The sequence below is a fragment of the Aricia agestis genome, chromosome 13, assembly GCF_905147365.1.
Source record: "Aricia agestis chromosome 13, ilAriAges1.1, whole genome shotgun sequence".
NCBI classification, from domain to species: Eukaryota; Metazoa; Arthropoda; class Insecta; order Lepidoptera; family Lycaenidae; genus Aricia; species Aricia agestis.
In genome coordinates this window covers 15,327,534-15,347,771 of record NC_056418.1, presented here as the reverse complement: position 1 = coordinate 15,347,771, position 20,238 = coordinate 15,327,534, and the positions used below count along the sequence as shown (strand labels likewise).

The 20,238-nt window shown below is 37.8% G+C and overlaps 1 protein-coding gene across 3 annotated transcripts in view; it reads left to right on the top strand.

Annotated features, from left to right (window-relative positions):
• Positions 1 to 17,631, top strand: part of LOC121733136 (cationic amino acid transporter 3) — a 44,394-nt gene extending 26,763 nt beyond the window's left edge. Inside the window, exons 2-12 of one of the 3 annotated variants that reach the window (XR_006036505.1) lie at positions 4,836 to 5,067; positions 8,359 to 8,643; positions 9,807 to 9,911; positions 10,233 to 10,519; positions 10,792 to 11,029; positions 11,860 to 11,962; positions 12,400 to 12,548; positions 14,892 to 15,043; positions 15,761 to 15,869; positions 16,249 to 16,777; positions 16,811 to 17,631. Coding sequence is in view for 2 of the 3 variants with exons in the window: in XM_042123302.1 (XP_041979236.1) it covers positions 4,836 to 5,067; positions 8,359 to 8,643; positions 9,807 to 9,911; positions 10,233 to 10,519; positions 10,792 to 11,029; positions 11,860 to 11,962; positions 12,400 to 12,548; positions 14,892 to 15,043; positions 15,761 to 15,869; positions 16,249 to 16,361 (1,773 nt within the window). In the remaining variant the exon portion in view is untranslated. Of the gene's footprint in view, positions 1 to 1,360; positions 1,418 to 4,835; positions 5,068 to 8,358; positions 8,644 to 9,806; positions 9,912 to 10,232; positions 10,520 to 10,791; positions 11,030 to 11,859; positions 11,963 to 12,399; positions 12,549 to 14,891; positions 15,044 to 15,760; positions 15,870 to 16,248 lie in introns of those variants that run through there. The other 2 variants (XM_042123303.1, XM_042123302.1) reach the window with 2 other exon arrangements.
• Positions 17,632 to 20,238: the final 2,607 nt, after the last annotated feature.

Genomic DNA, 20,238 nt, shown 5'->3' with positions numbered 1-20,238 from the left:
AGAAGAATAAATAACAACAATGTATGTACATATATACATTATCGTCGAGTGACTATTTTTACCTGTGTGTTGCTACGTGTCTATATTTACACGAACTAGACATTGCTGATTACACCCAAATAAAGTTTTGTTTGAGACAAATAAGGCTTTGTTGACTCAATAATCGCATAAAAAATAAAAATTGCAAGCTTTATATTCATTTAAACCCTTTTACTTGAAAGTTGAAACTGAAATTGCATTGCTATTTTAGTAATAGCTTAGTTTTTCTATTTTAAAATTTAGGCATATTATGGCACACCCGAAGTGATACTTTCCATTCACAAAAGTAATATTTTAAAAGTGTGTTATAATTAATATTATCATTAACACTAGCTAAGATAATGTGGCTACTTACATAATGCAATGGCAACGATTGGTTTTCTTAAACACATTCAAGAAAATAATCACACTATAAAGTTATAAACTTTTCATTTTAATCAAATATGTCGTCGGAAAATTACAATTTCTATTTAGCTCTTTTCAACTTTTTTGCTTTTACTACTTTCTTTATCACATGAGCATAAAGTCCCCAAACTTGTTACAATAAGGTGTTTTCGCATTGGTGTAGATTTCTGGTTTTCTTGTAAAATTATATCCGTATTATGTATCTGTAATATGTCTATGTTCGTATTTTATGCAGCACTGTGGTATGTTACGCTTACCACATAAGTCGTATTATATTATGATCAAAATATAAGCTGGACATACACACATTTTTCTAATAGACCAAGATTAATCTTAATTGAAGCATCATAAGTTTAAATAACCAAAATTAAGTATGGAGTTTTGTGAAAAAGTTTGTAATTTTACAAAAAAAATGGAGTTTTAGAAAAAAAAATTTTTTTTTCTAAAACTCGATCGACAGAAGTTCAAAAACCTTTGTATTGAAAACGAAGTACGGCTGACGTTAGGGGCACCTAACGTCATCCGTACTTTGTCTGAAAACAAAATCAAATGCTTCAACAGCAAACATAATATTGTGGTCACAGATGTCTTCTATCGCCTATATATATTTCTTAATAAAGAAAATGTTTTAACTAGTTTTATGTATCTCTAAACAAAGGATATTTTCTGTGCAGCAGGACAGAGGACTATCTCATATGAGTTCATTCTTCAGTCTGCGTTGCGTTGCAAGTTCTTTCTTGAGATCGCGTACGATGCTTAGATCTAAATATTTTTTATACATTTTTTTCAGTATTTTTGCAGTTTTTTCGCTAGTTGTGAAGATTGCCAGGTTAATGTGCCCTCGGCTTTAAGTATTTTCGTATCATTGTTTGCGCGCTAAGCCCAGCTGTTAAGATATAACCAAACACTCGCTGTGACGAGACACTTTAGTTTTACACTGTCACTGTTTAAAGTCGTGCACCCTTCTGAAACTGTGAATATTCAGTGCTTTTATTTTTCTTTGTTTTTTCTTTTTATTCGAATCCCCTGTACTGTAAGGTAAAGTTAAACCTTTAGAATTATTCTTATTATCTTCATTACCTTTTATCTATAGATCTGGATAAGCGAGTGCTTGAGTGCATACTTGGAAACTATGCCTTTGTTCTCAGTTTAAATTGTCTGAAATTAGTTTTAGTTAAAAATGTATTATGTAGTTAGTAAACTTTTTCTGCCATTTAAAGGTCTTGTTGTTTGAAACTTAAAGCTTTCAGTTAATCTTCCATATTCATTATCTATCATTTAGCTTTCAAAACAGTGACAAGTACAATCACAATTCAATACAAGTTACAATTCAACCCCTTTTCTGCAAAAGAATAAACATTATTTTATCTAAGATCACTTAAAATCTTTAATAACAATAATAATCAATTATTTTCCTGCCTAAAATCTCCAAAATTTGAACTTTCTGTGAACAAATAGTGACATTGTTATCACAATGAGTGCAGTCACGGTGACGCGGCAGTAAACACTGACGCAGCTTCGCCAAGATGACACTGCGCATTGAACGTGTTAAAATTTTATTCAGAATTTTTGGCCCGAAAATCGGGATTTAGATTGTTATTCACAAAAATTCGCAAAAAAGTACTCCGAAGTCGTTAAGTAAAAGAATTATGGTAATTATCAGAAAATACTCAATGAATCTGAAACTATAAATGAAATTGGACTTTTTGTCTTTATTTCTTATGATTATGTTACCTGTGTTAACCGGGAAAATAAATGAATTACCCTTTTACAGTCGCCTTTATCGAGTATTATGTTAGTTATTTCCAAAACAAAAAACCTTTTAATCCCTCGATCGCGGATTCTTGGAAATCTATTAAGTACGTTAGGTACTTTATGTTTTTACTTTTAAAAATTAACTATATTACCTACTAGCTATACAAACTCATACTTAAGGATAACCCAAAAATCCTTCAACGAGGATAATAATAAGCAACATTAACCAACACTGAAGGTGATGATCTTGGAACACAGATTACATCGTAAACTTCATTATTTAATCACTTGATATAAATTGTAATTAGTTTACTATGTTTACATACACCTAAAAGATAGATAAGATGAGAAAAGCGAGAAAAATTTCGCATGCGCGTGCTACGGGCGCGTGATTTTCGCATCTCCTAGGCCTAAAGTAAATAATTGAATCCTGGTTATCTCTCTATTTTTGTATTCAAGAAAAAGAAGGTATGATTTTGACAAACGCTTTGAACGAGACTATAGAGACTAAAACTAGATCACGAACTAGATATTATTTAACGAAATCTGGTATTTCTGAACAATCGATCTTTACTCTTGAATCCACAGTGTTTTATTATAAGTTTGAAGTGTTGTGTGTCTATCATCGTAGCTCATAAACAGGTGAACCATCTTTCATAATTATTATACTATACTTTTCCTCTTATAATACCGTGATTCTCCTACAGGTAATATGTATTTGTTTATTTTCATCAATATTTACCGGAAGCGCAATCCCCTACCCTTTTCCCTTCCCTACTATTCCCTCTTAAAAGGCCAGCAACGCACCTGCAGCTCTCCTGATGCTGCGAGTGTCCATGGGCGACGGAAGTTGCTTTCCATCAGGTGACCCTTTTGCTCGTTTGCCCCTTATTTCATTAAAAAAAACTGGATCGATTTTGGTGTATGCCACATAGAGAGTAGACACCGGCTTTTAAGAGGGAATACGGTATGTTTCCTTCTCAAACTGTCCTGTTCGAAAACTATGTATCATTCTACATAACATGAGTGACATAACATCCTGACCATGAGTTCTTTACACCCTAAGGCCTAATGTATGTAATCTGTAACAATACAGGTTAGTTTGGTAGTGTGTCGACGGATGTGGAGTGTACCGTGACGGCCAAGGCCGATCCGTCACGCTTCTCGGGAAATACAATGTGGATAGTAAACTAATTTGCCATGATTGATTTTGATTTCATTCTGTATCTTCATGCCAAATTTTATCCAAATCGGTCGAGCGGTTTGAGCGCGAAGAGGTAGAGACATACAGATATACTTTTGAATTAAGTATATTAGCAGTAAAAATTCTTTGTCACAAAATATACTTACTTATCTAAAAATCCTAAACTGTCTTGTTTAGCTCTTGACCGCGGATCCGCATTCAGAGTAAATAACCTATGACGTATCCCATAGAAAACGTACATTTTCCAGCTGTAAAAACTAGCCTATGTGCTGAATTTCCCCGTATTTACTTTGTCTGTACAAAATTTCATCAAGATCTATCCTATACCGTAGCTTTTTCGAAGCAAACAAACAAATCTTAAAATAATATTAGTATTGATAAACAGTCGACTTTAGGTACGTGTGAATTGTGATCTTCTACTAGTTCTTGATACCAAAATTACGTCATTCAGCATTAAATTTTACTGTGGTGTAGCACAATAAAATGTATCATAATGTAAAACTGTGTGCAAAATTAGAAAACCGGTAAAATTATTTCGATGTCTGTGTCTGCCTGCGATGTGGGATTCCCCTATCCTTTCATTGACCCCACAATAAAGGGGAAACCCTCCCGATTAGGTACTCTTCTTAACAGTCTTCAATTGTTACTAAATATAATAAGTTTCTGTGGCCGCAGTTGCCAATTGCCATTCAGCAAGTTAAAAAAAAAATCGTTTTATGATATTAAATCCTAAGATACTGACATCGCATACATGATGCATTACACTACAGACAATAATTATATTTTGACTCCTTTGGTTTATAGGGCGACTTATCGCGACTAGCTTCTAGGTGTAGAAGAAACTTCAAACTGCTCTAGCAGTAACATTGGAAACTGCTCTAGCAGTAACATTGGAAACTGCTCTAGCAGTAACATTGGAAACTGATCTAGCAGTAACATTGGAAACTGCTCTAGCAGTAACATTGGAAACTGCTCTAGCAGTAACATTGGAAACTGCTCTAGCAGTAACATTGGAAACTGCTCTAGCAGTAACATTGGAAACTGCTCTAGCAGTAACATTGGAAACTGCTCTAGCAGTAACATTGGAAACTGCTCTAGCAATAACATTAGAAACTGCTCTAGCAGTAACATTGGAAACTGCTCTAGCAGTAACATTGGAAACTGCTCTAGCAGTAACATTGGAAACTGCTCTAGCAGTAACATTGGAAACTGCTCTAGCATAACTGCTCTAACATTGTTATTAAAATTGTGCTTGATCGGGATTCGGGAAGTCAAATCCAGGCGCCAGAGAGATCACGATTGATGACTAACAGTAACTTCAAACTTGATATACTTCGACCAAATAACGCCATCTACTTGATATGATCCTGAATACTCTTTATAACTAGGTACTTTGTGCTTTAAGCGTGCTAACAAACAGTTCTCTTTCCAGATGAGCTGCGGGCGGTTATTCGCGGCGTTACGGCGCTGCAAACAGCTGGAGGGCGGCGACAACACCACGCAGCTGTCGCGCTGCCTGGGCCTGCTGGACCTCACGGCGCTGGGCGTGGGCAGCACGCTCGGTCTGGGCGTCTACGTGCTGGCCGGCGCCGTCGCCAAGACGGTGGCGGGCCCGGCGGTCACCATCAGCTTTCTGATTGCTGCCATCGCGTCCGCTTTTGCTGGTAAGTAACTATCTAAGGTTAGGACGTTGGGATTTGGAAGTGCATATTCCCATGTCCCAATTGTCCAGAAATGATGTAAGCATGAACTAACCATGGCTAAGGGTTGAGAAAAAACTGTCTTGTTCTTACACTACGTCAGTCGTCCATTTCGATTTTCGCTTGTTATTACACATTTTTTTTACTAGCATATTCAGGTGTGAATAATTGTGATGATTGATTGATAATAATACAATGATTTATATATATTTTTATGTAAAATCTCAATTCATATCAACTAAAAGTTTTTATTAGGTACTTATCCCAGATGCAAATGTCGACAGTGCAGCAGCTGTTATTTATCTGCCTAATTAAGCGTGTAAACTGTAAAACCTGCAAAGAGTTATGTCCAATTAAAAACAACCGCAAGCTCGGAACCAGGTAATCCCTGGCCTGGCACCGTGTCCTTATAAGGCGGTATTTTCGATATAAACCCAAACAAGTTTGTTAATGTGTTTTCCCCTGAAACAAGTTCTGCCGTCTGCAGCAGAGACCCAGTTCTGTTGACATTTGCAGTTTATGCCGAAGTTTCTCCACTTTTATTTGAGCTTTCGGAATAAAATTACAATTGATTTCATCCACCATTGAATTATTAAATATATCATCTTTCTGCTTAAACATTATTAGGTTTTTAACAATTATACCTACCTACTTTATTAATTATTACTACAAAAAAAATAAACTTGCTAGGTCGTTGGAGTAATGCCAGAAACCTTGATTGTCTCCGTGAGGCGTGATATCACAGCTAACTATCGAAATTAAACTTTTAATTTTTATTTTTGCAATCAAAGATTTTGTAATTTTTTGTATTTGCAATATTGAACAATCTTTGAGAAAATTCTCATGCGGCCTATAATATTATTAGATATGGCACGGAGGTGAACGTCCTGCGATTGCCTAGTAAAAGTAAATCGATCACCTTTTACGCAAGATTCAATCAAATCTAGATATTAGGATTGCTTACAAAATATCCAGTAAATCCTTAGCGTAATTTTCTAATCTAAGACCAATTTATGCGTATCGTTATTTCTGTTATGTTCCCAAACAAAACAACTGCATCCAGCTATGTGACATTATTGTGCCGAATTTGACGTGATAGCTACCGAAGTCCCAAAAATATGGTAGAACATCCGCACTTCCATACTAATAATATAAATGCGAAAGTGTGTCTGTCTGTCTGTTACCCCTTCACGCCTAAACCGCGTCAGCGACGCATAGTGTGGGTCCTTCCCGTTTCATACCACATATTTTTCATACCGCGGTATGAAACAGCGAAGTACTGTTTTTGAATTGCCTGTTTCGTACTGCGGTGCTTGGAGTGGTATGAAACGACGAATTCTTTTTTGGTAAGGGTGGATTCGTACCATGAATTTTATTAAATATTTTTAGTCAAATCACTTATTTATACTGGCGTATAGAAAAGTGGTAACAAGAAGAAATAAAAAAATATTTTGTATAAAGAAATGTAATTTATTTCAAAATCAAAAAATATATTAATATATTATACTATCAGATTTCTAACAATAGAATCACAGTTTGATTTAAATTACACATAGAACTTTAAAATTAACCTAACACTGTATAAATACAATAAACACCGCTCTGCGCTCCAAGACAAGAATAATGGATGTGGGTAGAAAAGCTGCTGGTCTAAAGTGGAGCTGGGCAGGGCACGTCGCCCGCATGCACCCGGACAGATGGGCGCGTCTAGTTACGGAGTGGCTACCGAAAGGTCGGCGAAACAGGGGCAGACCCAAGAAAAGGTGGCGCGATGAACTAGACGCTGTTGATAAAGAGTGGCCAAACACAGCAAAGGATAGAGACGTGTGGAAGGAAAGAGGGGAGGCCTTTGCCCAGCAGTGGGACACAAACGGCTAATTAGAATAGAATAACACTGTATAATTAATTTTAAATTATCAAAAAGAATTTAAATGTACTTATGGTCCGGGAGCAGTCAATCTCAAAAGTGCACTCATAGTGTGCATTGATTTTTTTGATGAAAATAGATAGTTTAGAAAATACAAATAAAAAACCGGCCAAGTGCGTGTCGGGCCACGCGCAATATAGGTAGGAGGGCTCCGTAGTACCGCTAGTTTTTTTAAATTTTTGTATGGTTGTAACGTGGGAGAGCCATGCTTCGGCACGAATGGGCGAGCTCGATCGGAGAAATACCTCGGGCATACAGAAAACCGGCATGAAACAGTGCTTGCGCTGTGTTTCACCGAGTGAGTGAGTTTACCGGAGGCCCACCGCCCAATGCCCTACCCTATTCTCTTCCCTATCCTCCACTGCCATATTACCCTATTCCCTCTTAAAAGGCCGGCAACGCACTTGCAGCTCTTCTGATGCTGCGAGTGTCCATGGGCGACGGAAGTTGCTTTCCATCAGGTGACCCGTTTGCTCGTTTCATATTCTTTGATTTATTTCAATGAATTGTGTTGATCTTTTTGAATTTTTTACATCATCAGGTTTTTTTAATAAAGCACAATCATACTTAGAGTCTTTTCGTATACCATCAATAAATTGCCCAATATGTATTTGGTTTCTCTGAGATGAATTTATTTAATTTAAATAATCAAATAAAATAAAATAATAATATGTAAATAAAAATTATAAATAATAAAATAAAATTAAATAATTTATTATTTTATAATTTATATAATATGTATAGATATTTTGAGCTTGACTGTACTAAAATCTGTATTTGGTTTCTCTGAGATGAATTTATTTAATTTAAATAATCAAATAAAATAAAATAATAATATGTAAATAAAAATTATAAATAATAAAATAAAATTAAATAATTTATTATTTTATAATTTATATAATATGTATAGATATTTTGAGCTTGACTGTACTAAAATCTGCGCTGCGGTACGAATCGACTAATTCAAAAAAGACCTTTGCTGTTTCGGACGCCGGTATGAAACAGGCAATTCAAAAACAGTACTTCGCTGTTTCATACCGCGGTATGAAAAATTTGTGGTATGAAACGGGAAGGACCCATAGTGTCCATTAACTGTGGTGTTTTTAGGATAACTTTCTGAGGCTATTTCTCAACATTTTAGTAGGTATCTACTGGTGATTATGAAAGAAAAAATACGTGTATTTTTATTTTTAACACGGATCAATGTATCGAAATTTTGAAGGAAGGTTTAATTGCACCCTGTATTATATGAAACTTGAAAGACTACAAGAAAAGACTTTGTAACCCATTTGAGTTCTAAGCATACATGTAGGTACTTGATTCTCCAGGTATCTGCTACGCGGAGTTCGCGTCTCGCGTGCCCAAAGCGGGCTCAGCGTACGTGTACAGCTACGTGAGCGTGGGCGAGTTCATCGCCTTCACCATCGGCTGGAACCTCATCCTGGAGTACGTGATCGGCACCGCCAGCGTCGCTAAGGGCATGGCCAACTACATCGACAGCCTGTGCAACAACACCATGGCGAAGACTATGACGGAGTGGGCACCGATGAGGATCGGCTTTATGGCGGATTATCCGGACTTCTTCGCTTTCTTCCTGGTGCTGCTTATCACTAGTGAGTATTTTAATGGCATGTAAAAACAAATTAAAATTAAAAAAACGATGCTCGAACAGCCTACGTTGGGCCTTTTAATGATGAATAACCATGATTACGCAGCTGTGTAGGTATAGTTATAGAAGTCGGTCATGGCCAACGCAAACATGCCCCTCTTCACATTCTCAATCCCCTGTTTTGGTCCATCTTAAACCATATACCTAGCTAAGCAGAGTTATAGGTTAAGTAGTCATAGGTTCCAATATCAAACTAATGACGTTATTGTAGAAAAATAGTAAATACATTATGCCAAACAAGATGAGGTAATTTTTGGTACATCTCTGATTAATCTATTGTGTTATCAGTGAGTTTCCCACGGTTGAAGCAGGAAAAATTCACGTGTAGCATGGCCTCGATCGAACTTTGGCTGTTTTAGCCCTTGTAAGGCAATGGAGATTCCCCGAAAACTGTCAGTTATTTTGCCCTAATTTGATAACAACTATCCAGCCACGTAAAACTAGTCGGCAGAACTTTAAAGATAAGATCCACTTCGCTGATTAACTCGATATATTCTTAATTGATGTCATTGAAATCATAAAACGCATGGACAGACTGCATGTTGTGCAACATTGTTTTAGTTTGGCTAGACATTTCTGTAACATCTAGATGCCAAGAATCTTTTTGATTCTACCGGCTTAGGCGGCCTGAGCATAATATGCAGTTTTTTTTAAATGAAATAAGGCAAACGAGCAAACGGGTCACCTGATGGAAAGCAACTTCCGTCGCCAATGGACACTCGCAGCATCAGAAGAGCTGCAGGTGCGTTGCCGGCCTTTTAAGAGGGAATAGGGTAATAGGGGAGGGTAGGAAAGGAAAGGGAAGGGAATAGGGGAGGGTAGGGAAGGGAATAGGGTAGGGGATTGGGCCTCCGGTAAACTCACTCACTCGGCGAAACACAGCGCAAGCGCTGTTTCACGCCAGTTTTCTGTGAGAACGTGGTATTTCTCCGGTCGAGCCGGCCCATTCGTGCCGAAGCATGGCTCTCCCACGTATACTCCCACTAGTTTTATTACCTATGTAGTTTTACAGACCACTGGCCATTTCTATTTTCGGGCGATGGGTTGGCAGTTGGCACTAGTCGCAATATTCAAGTACCCTCAGTGATCACTATCTTGTCCTTTCAGTTCTCCTGGGTGTGGGTGTGAGCGAGTCCACCAAGCTGAACAACGTGTTCACGGCGCTCAACCTCGCCACCGTCGTCATCGTACTCGTCACAGGAGCGCTTTGGAGTAAGTCATATTCATAACTTTTAATTAAATAAGGGCGTACGTCTGGCATATGTTGACTTATAATAGTTATTCATAATCTCCTTGCTACCTAGACCTGCCACAGTGATTATAAAAACAAAATATTAATATGCAACGATACATGGGGTGACTATGCATAACAGCAATGCAAAATGTATTTCCTTTTCCTTCTGTTTCGATTTGAACTGACCCATAAAATTCAGAATATGAATAATAATTATATATTCAGTATATCTTTTTGTCTAGGCTTCTTTATTACCAAACCATTTATAACATCTCTGACCTGCCAATCAAACATTACAGGCGACACCAAGAACTGGCGTCTTACCCCCGAAGACATCCCCGCGGAGTACCGCGACGCGGCCGGCGCGGGCGGGTTCATGCCGTGGGGCTTCGCCGGCGTCATGGCGGGCGCCGCCAAGTGCTTCTTCGGCTTCGTGGGCTTCGACTGCGTGGCCACCACCGGCGAGGAGGCCAAGAACCCCAAGCGCGACATTCCGCTCTCCATCGTCATGTCGCTCACCATCATCTTCCTGTCCTACTTCAGCGTGGCGACGGTGCTGACCATGATGTGGCCGTATTATCTACAGGTATTTGGCCTTTGAAGGCAGTTGTCCCAAAATAATTTAAGCCTAATCTGAGCAATTTAAGATGGTAATCATGGTAACATAATGCCCTTGTATTTAAACCAAACAGTGATAGCGTATGACAGAACCCTAACTTTATCAGATTTATTTCACCTCTGACAGACTTCATTGAGAAATAAAATAATTGCATCTTTTGAGATTTACTGATATCTAGTGTCACAATAAATCAATCTCATCACCATCATTTTTGAATCAACTCTTAACTCGTGTTTTAGGACGAGGACGCGCCCTTTCCCTATGTCTTCGAGCAAATTGGCCTGCCAGTCATCAAGTGGATCGTCACAATCGGCGCCGTGTTCGCGCTGTGCACGAGCCTGCTCGGCGCCATGTTCCCTCTCCCACGCGTGCTGTACGCCATGGGCTCTGACGGCGTGCTGTTCCGACCGTTCGCCGTCATCAACCCACGGACCCAAACGCCGCTGCTGGCGACGGCGTTGAGCGGATTGTTCTCTGGTGAGTGGCGAATTGAAAAACCTATGCTGTCCCAGGCAAAGTTCTCCCCCAAAGTCTTTTGATCCTCTCAATCTAACGCAGCCGTAGACCAACCTGGCTCGTATTTGTCTAGTTCATCGCGCCATCTTTTCCGAAGCCGGCCACGGCGGCATCGTCCATCATCTGGTGACTGGAACCCGTTCTGTGGTGATCTTTTAACATGCTTTTTAAAGCTAGGGCTGTATGTATGTAACGGAATGATTAATTTGAGCAACTATGAGCATGATTTTTACCTATCTCCAGAAGTCTGTTGTTGGTAAAAAATGCATGTTTTTTAAGTTTTTGAAAATATTATTTATTTAGGAGAATGTTCATGAATTTAAATCGAAAGTTAAGTTCCGTAGTCTGAACATTTTATTCATATTCAAGACACCTTTTTAGTCAGTAATTCGGGTTTTGGGATTTCCTTCTCTTTTAGTGTTACAGTCACAGGTGTGATAAATACAATGAGGTTTATTGTTTGTTACAAAATGCGGTTTTGGAGTAACTACTGCGTTAACATTAAACCTGTATGTATATGTTTACGATACGATATTATGTTTCATGCAATTATGATTCACCTGTAATAATTAACTCGCAAATCGTAATTATTATGACGCATTTAAGTGGAATTAAAGTTACGTATAAGTTTTTTGTTTTAATTTTTCAAAAAGTTTCTAGATGAATATTGAATGAATACAAACGAACGGCATGCGTCGACGACAGTCGGCGTACGCGTCGACGGCTGCCGTCGTGTGCTGTCGACCTAACCTAATATAACCTAACCTAACCTTACTTTTTGTCGTATCCAGCAACAATGGCAGCGCTGTTCAACCTGAACCAGCTGATCGACATGATGTCCATCGGCACGCTGCTCGCGTACACCATCGTCGCCACCAGCGTGCTCATACTCAGGTATACACTCCGACCACGAGTTAGAACAACTTTTTCACTTGAGTCTTGACTTGTCTATGTCCAACTATTGGATAGTTGGACATAGACAATTTCGTCTTACTAAAATTCCTTAGCTTCAATATAATGACCTATTGCATTGCAAGACATCGTCTTAGTGCTTAAATTCTCTTTAAGTTATACAATCGATGCGACAGTAGAAATGATAATTGATAGCGACCACGCCAATTTTAGTGTTGGTGGCCGATTTCATTTAAACGCAAGACCGTCATGCCCAAGTCTTTGCCTAATGTTAAAGACATTATCTATATATTTTAACATAAAAACTCAAAACAGACAAATCGACACAAAGGGATTGATATCAGGCCATGGTGGCCGGATGCCGGATGGCCAGATGCCACAGCAGTAGAGAGAGGTTACACATTAATGTTTTGGTGCAGATACGAGGAGGAGAGTAGTGTGCAGCTGAGCAGCAAGGCGCTGCCGGAGTCGCCGTACAGCGTGGCGCGGCAGTCCTTCAACCTGCTCGGCCTGAAGGCGCCCACCGCGCTCTCCTACACCATCGCCAAGTGGACCATCGCTATATTCTGTGAGTACCAAAATATACCAGGCATACTAGGCGCGTACTTTTCTTCTTCACTCGTTGTTGTTTTCGTTCGTTGCGTCGTGGTTTCGGAATAACACATTGTATACAAATCTGCGGAGCTGTGAAACGAAATAGTGCCAATACTAGATACGTGCCGAATGAAACCGGCTTTCGCTTTCGCACCAATGGCAGCGCGTCTACCACAACATCAGCCTATAAGAGGGCATCATCCCTTCCTTACCCTTCGTTTCTTCTTCATAAGACGTGCTTTTAAACACTATGTGTAAATCAAATCTTGTCTAAGTATTACAATATATTTAACGACACCTGCTTTTTTTTTTTTTTTTTTTTTATTATTCTTAACAACTGTTGCTATTTTATATTGCAACAACTTTGCATCTCTACATTTGTTTGAATACAATATTTAAATAATTAAATACTATCCTAAATTATATTATTACAAACTAATACAAGGTTATACTACACTACACTACACTATTACTTTTGACTAATATAGAAACTAATAATTAACACTATAATTTAACAATATTTGAACTCATCCAGGCACGCCTTAACCAAGACATACTCTACATAGTTATAATATTGCTGCTTTTACTTTTACTATAATTACTTCATATAATACAAATTGTACAATTACTAAGTAACACATTACTATACATATTTTATTAAGACAAGGAATGACTGAATATGCCTGCCAATCAACCATCCATTCACCTATTATAGTTATTTACAGTTTTAATTATGTTTCTAGCGTAATTTAAGAAATCGTTTCTCGTTTTTTCTGAGTTTATAAGCTGTCTTAGATTTGTTTCTTTTACTGCCAGTCCACACAGTATCTCTAGGTCCAGCCTTTCTTTGGCATAAAGCGGGCAATCATTCAAAACATGCATGATGGTTTCTTCTGCGTCAGGATCACATCTGCAGCTGGGACTGTTTCTGATTTTGAATCTATGTAGGTAGTGGGCGAGGCCTCCGTGTCCGGTCATAATTTGGCTGAATGTATTGTCTAATTTTATATTTCTTAAGGTTTTATAAGCCTCGTGTATATCAGGAAAGAAAATTTTGGTTATGGCGCCAGTCGAGCTTTGGGTATATTCTAATTGCCACTCTTTAAGTGTGTTTTGTCTGATTAAATATTTGGCCGATTTAACGGGAATTACGCAGTATTCTGGTAATGTTTCTTTGTTCGTCGCGGATTTTGCAAGATAGTCAGCTCTTTCATTGCCTTCGAGTCCTATGTGAGCCTTTATCCAGTAAAATTCAGCATTTTTTCCTTGTGTTTGTACGTCTTTTAGGGTTTTTCTTACGTTAAATGCTACTGGATGCAAATTTTCTGGATCTCTGATGGCTTCGAGAGCAGATTTTGAGTCCGATAGAATGTTTATATGAGTCACTTGTGGCTTTTCTTTTAGAGCTTGCAGGGCCTTCCATACAGCATAAAGTTCCGCTTGGAACACAGAACATTTGTCGCTTAATTTTATCGTCAGACTTTCTTTCTCCTCACCGCTTTCCCACCAAGATAAGGCTGCTCCCACTCTTCCTTCTATTTTACTACCGTCTGTGTACACACAAGGATAATTATTTTGTATAGTTTCAAGGTCCTCTGAGTTTGTTATTAAACCAAATTAATTTCTTCTCTTACAGCTGGGTGCGGAAGATCGAAAAAGTGAGTCAGTTGTTCTACTTCGTTTCCTGGGAATAAATCTGTGGATATTCCGTGTTTTATTTTGTATATTTCAGCTACTTCCTTTACTCTCATTGTAAGTGGTAGTATCCCACTGAGTAGAAGACTGGAATTTAGTGACACAGTTCTATGAGCTTTACATATTTTTAGGGCAAATATTCTCGTGATTTTATTAAGTATGGTTTTGGCATACTTTTTGCAGACAACAGGCTGCCAAACGTTGGCCGCGTAGAGCAAGGTTGGTTCTATTATTGAAGTGTACAGTATGCGGAGAATTTCTGGATTGAGGCCCCATGTGGCTTTAGCAGCTTTGCCAATAATTTTGTATATGTTCAATGCTTTGTTCGCTTTATCCTTAAGATGCTGTTTAAAATTCAGTTTCGGATCAAGTGTCAATCCTAGCAAATGTACTATTGGTGTTGTGGATATATTCATATTTTCCAGTTGTATAGATGGAGCGTCGTATTTTCTTTTCTTTGTAACTATAATCATCTGTGTTTTGTGAGGTGCGAATTTCATTTTGGTTTGTTTGCTCCATGCTGAAATCGTTTTTAGTGCTTCATTAGCTTTTTCATTGACACCTGCTACACCGGCCGCAACAAAGCAGTGTGAGTCCATTTTAAACTTTATTGTCGTTACAGTCGCGGTGGCTCTGGCGACATGCGCGCTTCTGAACGGCGAGTCGTCGAAGGCGCTGGGCACGGTGGTGGGCGTGCTGGGCGGGGTGCTGCTGCTGCTGCTGCTCGTACTGTACCGCCAGCCGAGACAGGACGTCTCGCACCTCACCTTCAAGGTCAGTCTAACGACCAGGACAGGGTTAGCACAACGCAAATTGTGCCATAGACTTGAAATTTTGGAGAGTGTTCCCCGTATGACGTAGGCGTGCAATAAGGGATTTTTCGAAATTCCACCCCTCAATGGGTGAAAAGTGGGGTTAAAATAAGTATGGGACAACACGATTCTTTAGTCCGATCTGCTCTAGCATAAATTACAAACACGTGCAAAGTGAAGTTGACGACGACGACAGTGCTTCATCATTCGTATGTCTGTTGCAAACAGCAAACGGCATAATAAGTTTCTCCTTTTCAAATAATTGCATCTTTTGTTCCACATTCTAAAAAAAAACAATAATAATAGAGTTAATGCGAAACTGTAGTGTCGTCTGTCCGCTTAAACCGACCCAGGGTATGGAAATACTTTGACTGTTGGGAAAGGACACAGGACAGTTTTTATCCCGAAGAAATGTCGTATGAGACAAACATAAGGACAATAAGTTACAAGTAGTTGCGAGTTAATGTCAGTAGTTAATGTTGCGAGTGTCCATGGGCGACGGCCGACGGTAGTTGCTTTCCATCAGGTGACCCGTTTGCTCGTTTGCCACCTTATATAAAAAAGTAGATTTGTATACCTCGATCGTGGGAATCACAGACACAATAGATTTTCAATTGTTATGCGGCATCCGGGTGCCGCTTGGGAGTTGATGGTGATGGTAACAAACGTAATGTTGCAGGTCCCCCTCGTGCCGTTGGTGCCGTACGTCAGCGTGTGCATGAACGTGTACCTGATGACGCAGCTCGACTACCAGACCTGGGTGCGCTTCATCATCTGGCTCGTCATCGGTCAGTACACGACCTGACCCTTTAGCTAGGACCTTTACTTCATCGCTTCTATATAGAATACATTTTGATCGGCGATTCTATAAAAAAGCGATAAAGAAAACGTCTTAGCTAAAGGCTCTGTTTTATAGTTACCGAAAAATTTAGATATTGAACTATTTCTTGTCTCTCTCACTCGTGTTCTTATTTATTGCTATCACGTTTCCGCCAAGAATCTAATATCTTGATTTCTAGAAGATAAGCGATAAGGTATATGTACGCGAAAGGATTAGTTTTTTTTTATTCTATCAACCTATTTCTCTCTGATCGAACCACCATAAAACTTCTTATAACAGGATAGTGGAGACCAGCTATTTCACTAATACATTATTTCTAATTCCAGGCTACTTAATATACTTCTTCTACGGCATACGGAACAGCTCGCTTCGGGAGAAGGATATCGTCAAAACCCCGAACGGCATACACGACGAGAAGCACATCGTCACTAAATTCTAATCACAAGAGGGAGGAGACGGTGACAGATAGCGTGACAGCTGTCAGAATGACAACACAAGTGGCGGGAAAAAGCTAAGTCCCAAAAAGGTATTTTTGATTTTGTAATGGGAATTTATTTTGCTGTTTCACTTGACCAATCAAAAAAGAACAAACTTACATTTATATTGTCATTGACAGGCTATCAAATTAAAAATATAAAAACAGTTGTGGCATGCTGATTCTCGCCAAATGAGGGTAGTCCTGTGATTGTTATTGGTTATTTAGATTTTATATTTAGGTTAGGTATAGTTCATTCGCATAGGGAAGCATAGTGTGGTTTTATTGACTTCTTTTCACTTATCTTTTTTTTGATTCTTAAAATTAAGAGGACCAAGACCGCTGACCAAGACAGTTTGATATCAAGAATATGAAGTTATGTTACTAATCTCAAGGTTCTTAACTTTAAGGAGCGTTTAGTATTGGCGATGAGACACACTATTCTCATGCAAATGAACTAGTTATATTGTTTCCAAGAAACAATTTTACTGTATTTTGACTTACTTATAGCCTGGTCACCGAACACTTAGAAATTCACATTGGAACTCTTGCTACTCCTCTTTCGCCCGCATTGTTTATCTATCTCGTTTCCACAAACATGCCATAGGAGCGCGATATCAATGTTCGAATTTCTACATGTTCGGCGACCAGGCTATTGTAATTGCGTTTAAATAATTATGACTCTGTGATAGTATGACTGTGGTGATATTATTGTTAAATGGTCCACTTAGGTCCACTTGTGCCAGTCGGGATTAAATTTAATCATGAATTTATCATGTTATCTCTCTTTTTCCTTGTATTTATGAAAGAGAAGGCAATATTAGCAATAATCCAGAATGGCGTTAGTGACATTGTTGTACATATTTTCTGTCGATGTTTTAATGGCTGGCATCCATGTGAAACTAGATTTAATAGTTCAAGCATTCGCATATTTACCGGCGTCCGTCTATGACCTATATAATAGAGAAAGAAAGTGGTCCTAGTGTCATTCTAAAATAAACTGTTTTGCGACTATACTTAAGGTGTAGATTAGGTCACATTTCATTGTAATTATTCATCATGAACAAAACATGAGTGATTCTATAGTTTTATGCTCAGTTATATAGTAATAATTTTCCAAAATGTTTAAACAATACTTAATTCAAATAATAATTCGTATTTATATGTGTTTAATAAGTACTGGTTACTGCGATATATTTTTGCATTTAACAAAGTTATAACGTTGTTTTCATCACATCACTTTTTATTAATATAATAGAATAACACGACGTCTGATAAGAGAATTTTCTAACGCTTCTGATAAAGCGCATACTGAGTAAGTATATTATGTTACACCCGTTGTCTAATTTATTTATTTTTTGCCTAGTAATGCTAAGTACTCACATACGGTTAGTTTTGCGGTCCACACAGTAATTATTACTCGATTTGGAGTAAAACTATCGAGCAATGCTGAATGTGTAGACGAAAGTCCGAGCCGCGGGTTTTGCTTGACGTTATTGCTCAATCGAGCGAAACCGTATGTGAGTACTTAGCATAAGAGGGATAATTATCATTTAGTTATTTTCATGAATGTTGTAAATATTGTTTGACAGATATTAGGCATATGACAATAGTACTATTATAATAATATTTATGTATCAGATAATTTAAATGTCCATTTGTAAAGGTGTTATTTAACATATTGTTTGTAGTGAAGTTAAATAACATATTGTTTGTAGATTATGATATAATATTTTGTTAATGAAAACTATAGTTGTTTGTTTGAATTTAACTTGCCATGATTGTAATAAAAAAGTATGTTTATTATTCGTTTATGCATGTATTTTATTACACATATTCCATCATAACTGTCAGCGAGAAACGGTATCACCACGGAAATGTGCAGATAAATAATTGCATAGAAGAATTTTGTTGTCTGCTAACATTTTTTCTCATTACACGTAATAAATAAATAAAAAAAAACTGAATAAATAATAATTTATTGAAACATAAATAGTATAAATACAACACAGCCAAATCTAACATGTAATACTGAGCGTATACTTTTAATTATGTAAACTAAGTGCATACGTAAATGCGTACACCTGTTGCGTACTATACGCACGCAAAACTTTGGTCGATGATTAAAATCTTCATCGATATAATTGGATGCTGTTAAGCATTGGTGTGTCATCCCACATCGGACTAGTTTTGAGTAATCGGTGTTTTAAGTTTTTTTGGAATAATCTTTAATTTCTGCTTATTTTAAGCAAAAAAATGTTATTGTGCGGTATCTTTTTTTTTGTTGAAATGCGTAGATTATGATTATGAAAAAACATTTTAATTTTACATTCAGTTTTAAGAGAAAACGTATAAAAATGGTTAATGCAATATTGCTATAGGGCTTATTACTGTATAGCATTAATGTCCTTTGTGCTATTTCACATAAATGCAAAATTCTGATTTGTTCTTTCAATACAAATTTAAGTGCTTTAATTTTAACAAAATGTTATAAAATTACCTTGTCAAGCCCAAACCGCTGAACCGATTCTTCTGAAATTTGGTATGGAGATACTTTGAGTCCCGGGAAAGGCCATAGGATCCTTTTTGTCTCGGAAAAATGTGCGGTTCCCAGACGTGAAAGAAAATGATTTCTGCTTATACCGCTACATGGATTTTGATGATATTTGGTATGCAGATACGTTATGTATCGGAAAAGGACAGAGAGTTCCCGCTTCTTCTTCCCTTCCCGCGCTTCCCGCAGAGTGCTCTTATGTATCGCGCACACATTTGGGCACTATAAAATTACTCCTGCGTAACTGGCCTGGTTTCATTGAAATGAGAGTGCTCTTGTGTATTGCGCACACACTTGGACACTATAAAATTACTCCTGCGTAACTGGTCTGGTTTCATTGAAACCAGAGTGCTCTTAGTTCTTGCCCAAGTGTATTGCGCACACACTTGGACACTATAAAAATTACTCCTGCGTAACTGGCCTGGTTTCATTGAAACCAGAGTGCTCTTGTGATTGCGCACACACTTGGGCACTATAAAATTACTCCTGCGTAACTGGCCTGGTTTCATTGAACCCAGAGTGCTCTTGTGTATTGCGCACACACTTGGGCACTATGATATTACTCCTGCGTAACTGGCCTGGTTTCATTGAACCCAGAGTGCTCTTGTGTATTGCGCACACACTTGGGCACTATGATATTACTCCTGCGTAACTGGCCTGGTTTTATTGAAACCGGCCACCGCCCCGAAATCGGTGTGGGAGTATTTTTATTTATTATAATTACCAGCATTGGACATTGGGCATAATTATTGAAATACTCGTTAGTCTAATTAAATTATTAATCTAATTGCAAACTAAAATAATTAGGATACATTTTATACATATTATTATTAATCAACTTACGGGTAATTTCAGATGCACAATTACTTCATCAATCTGATTCATTTGTAATCTGATTAAAATTACTAATTACTTTTTGCCCAACTCTGCACGTGATAAACTAATTATTTCTACATTAACTGAATTTAATCAAAATCGGTTCAGCAGCTTAAACTCAAATTAATAAAGTTTATTGCGTGAAAACCGAACATTTTCCATGATAAAAAATATTATCCTATGTCCTTCTCCAAAACCTTACGTAATATCTACATGTACTCAATATCGATATCTTATGCCAAATTCATTGTTGTTGACTGCGCGGGAACCGTACATTTTCCGGGACAAAAAGTATCTAATGTCATTTTAATTGATTCAAAGTATCCGCATACAAAATTTTATCAAAATCGGTTCAGCGGTTTAAGCGCAAATCATTTTAGAAACAAAGTACATAAATGCTGTATACAAAAC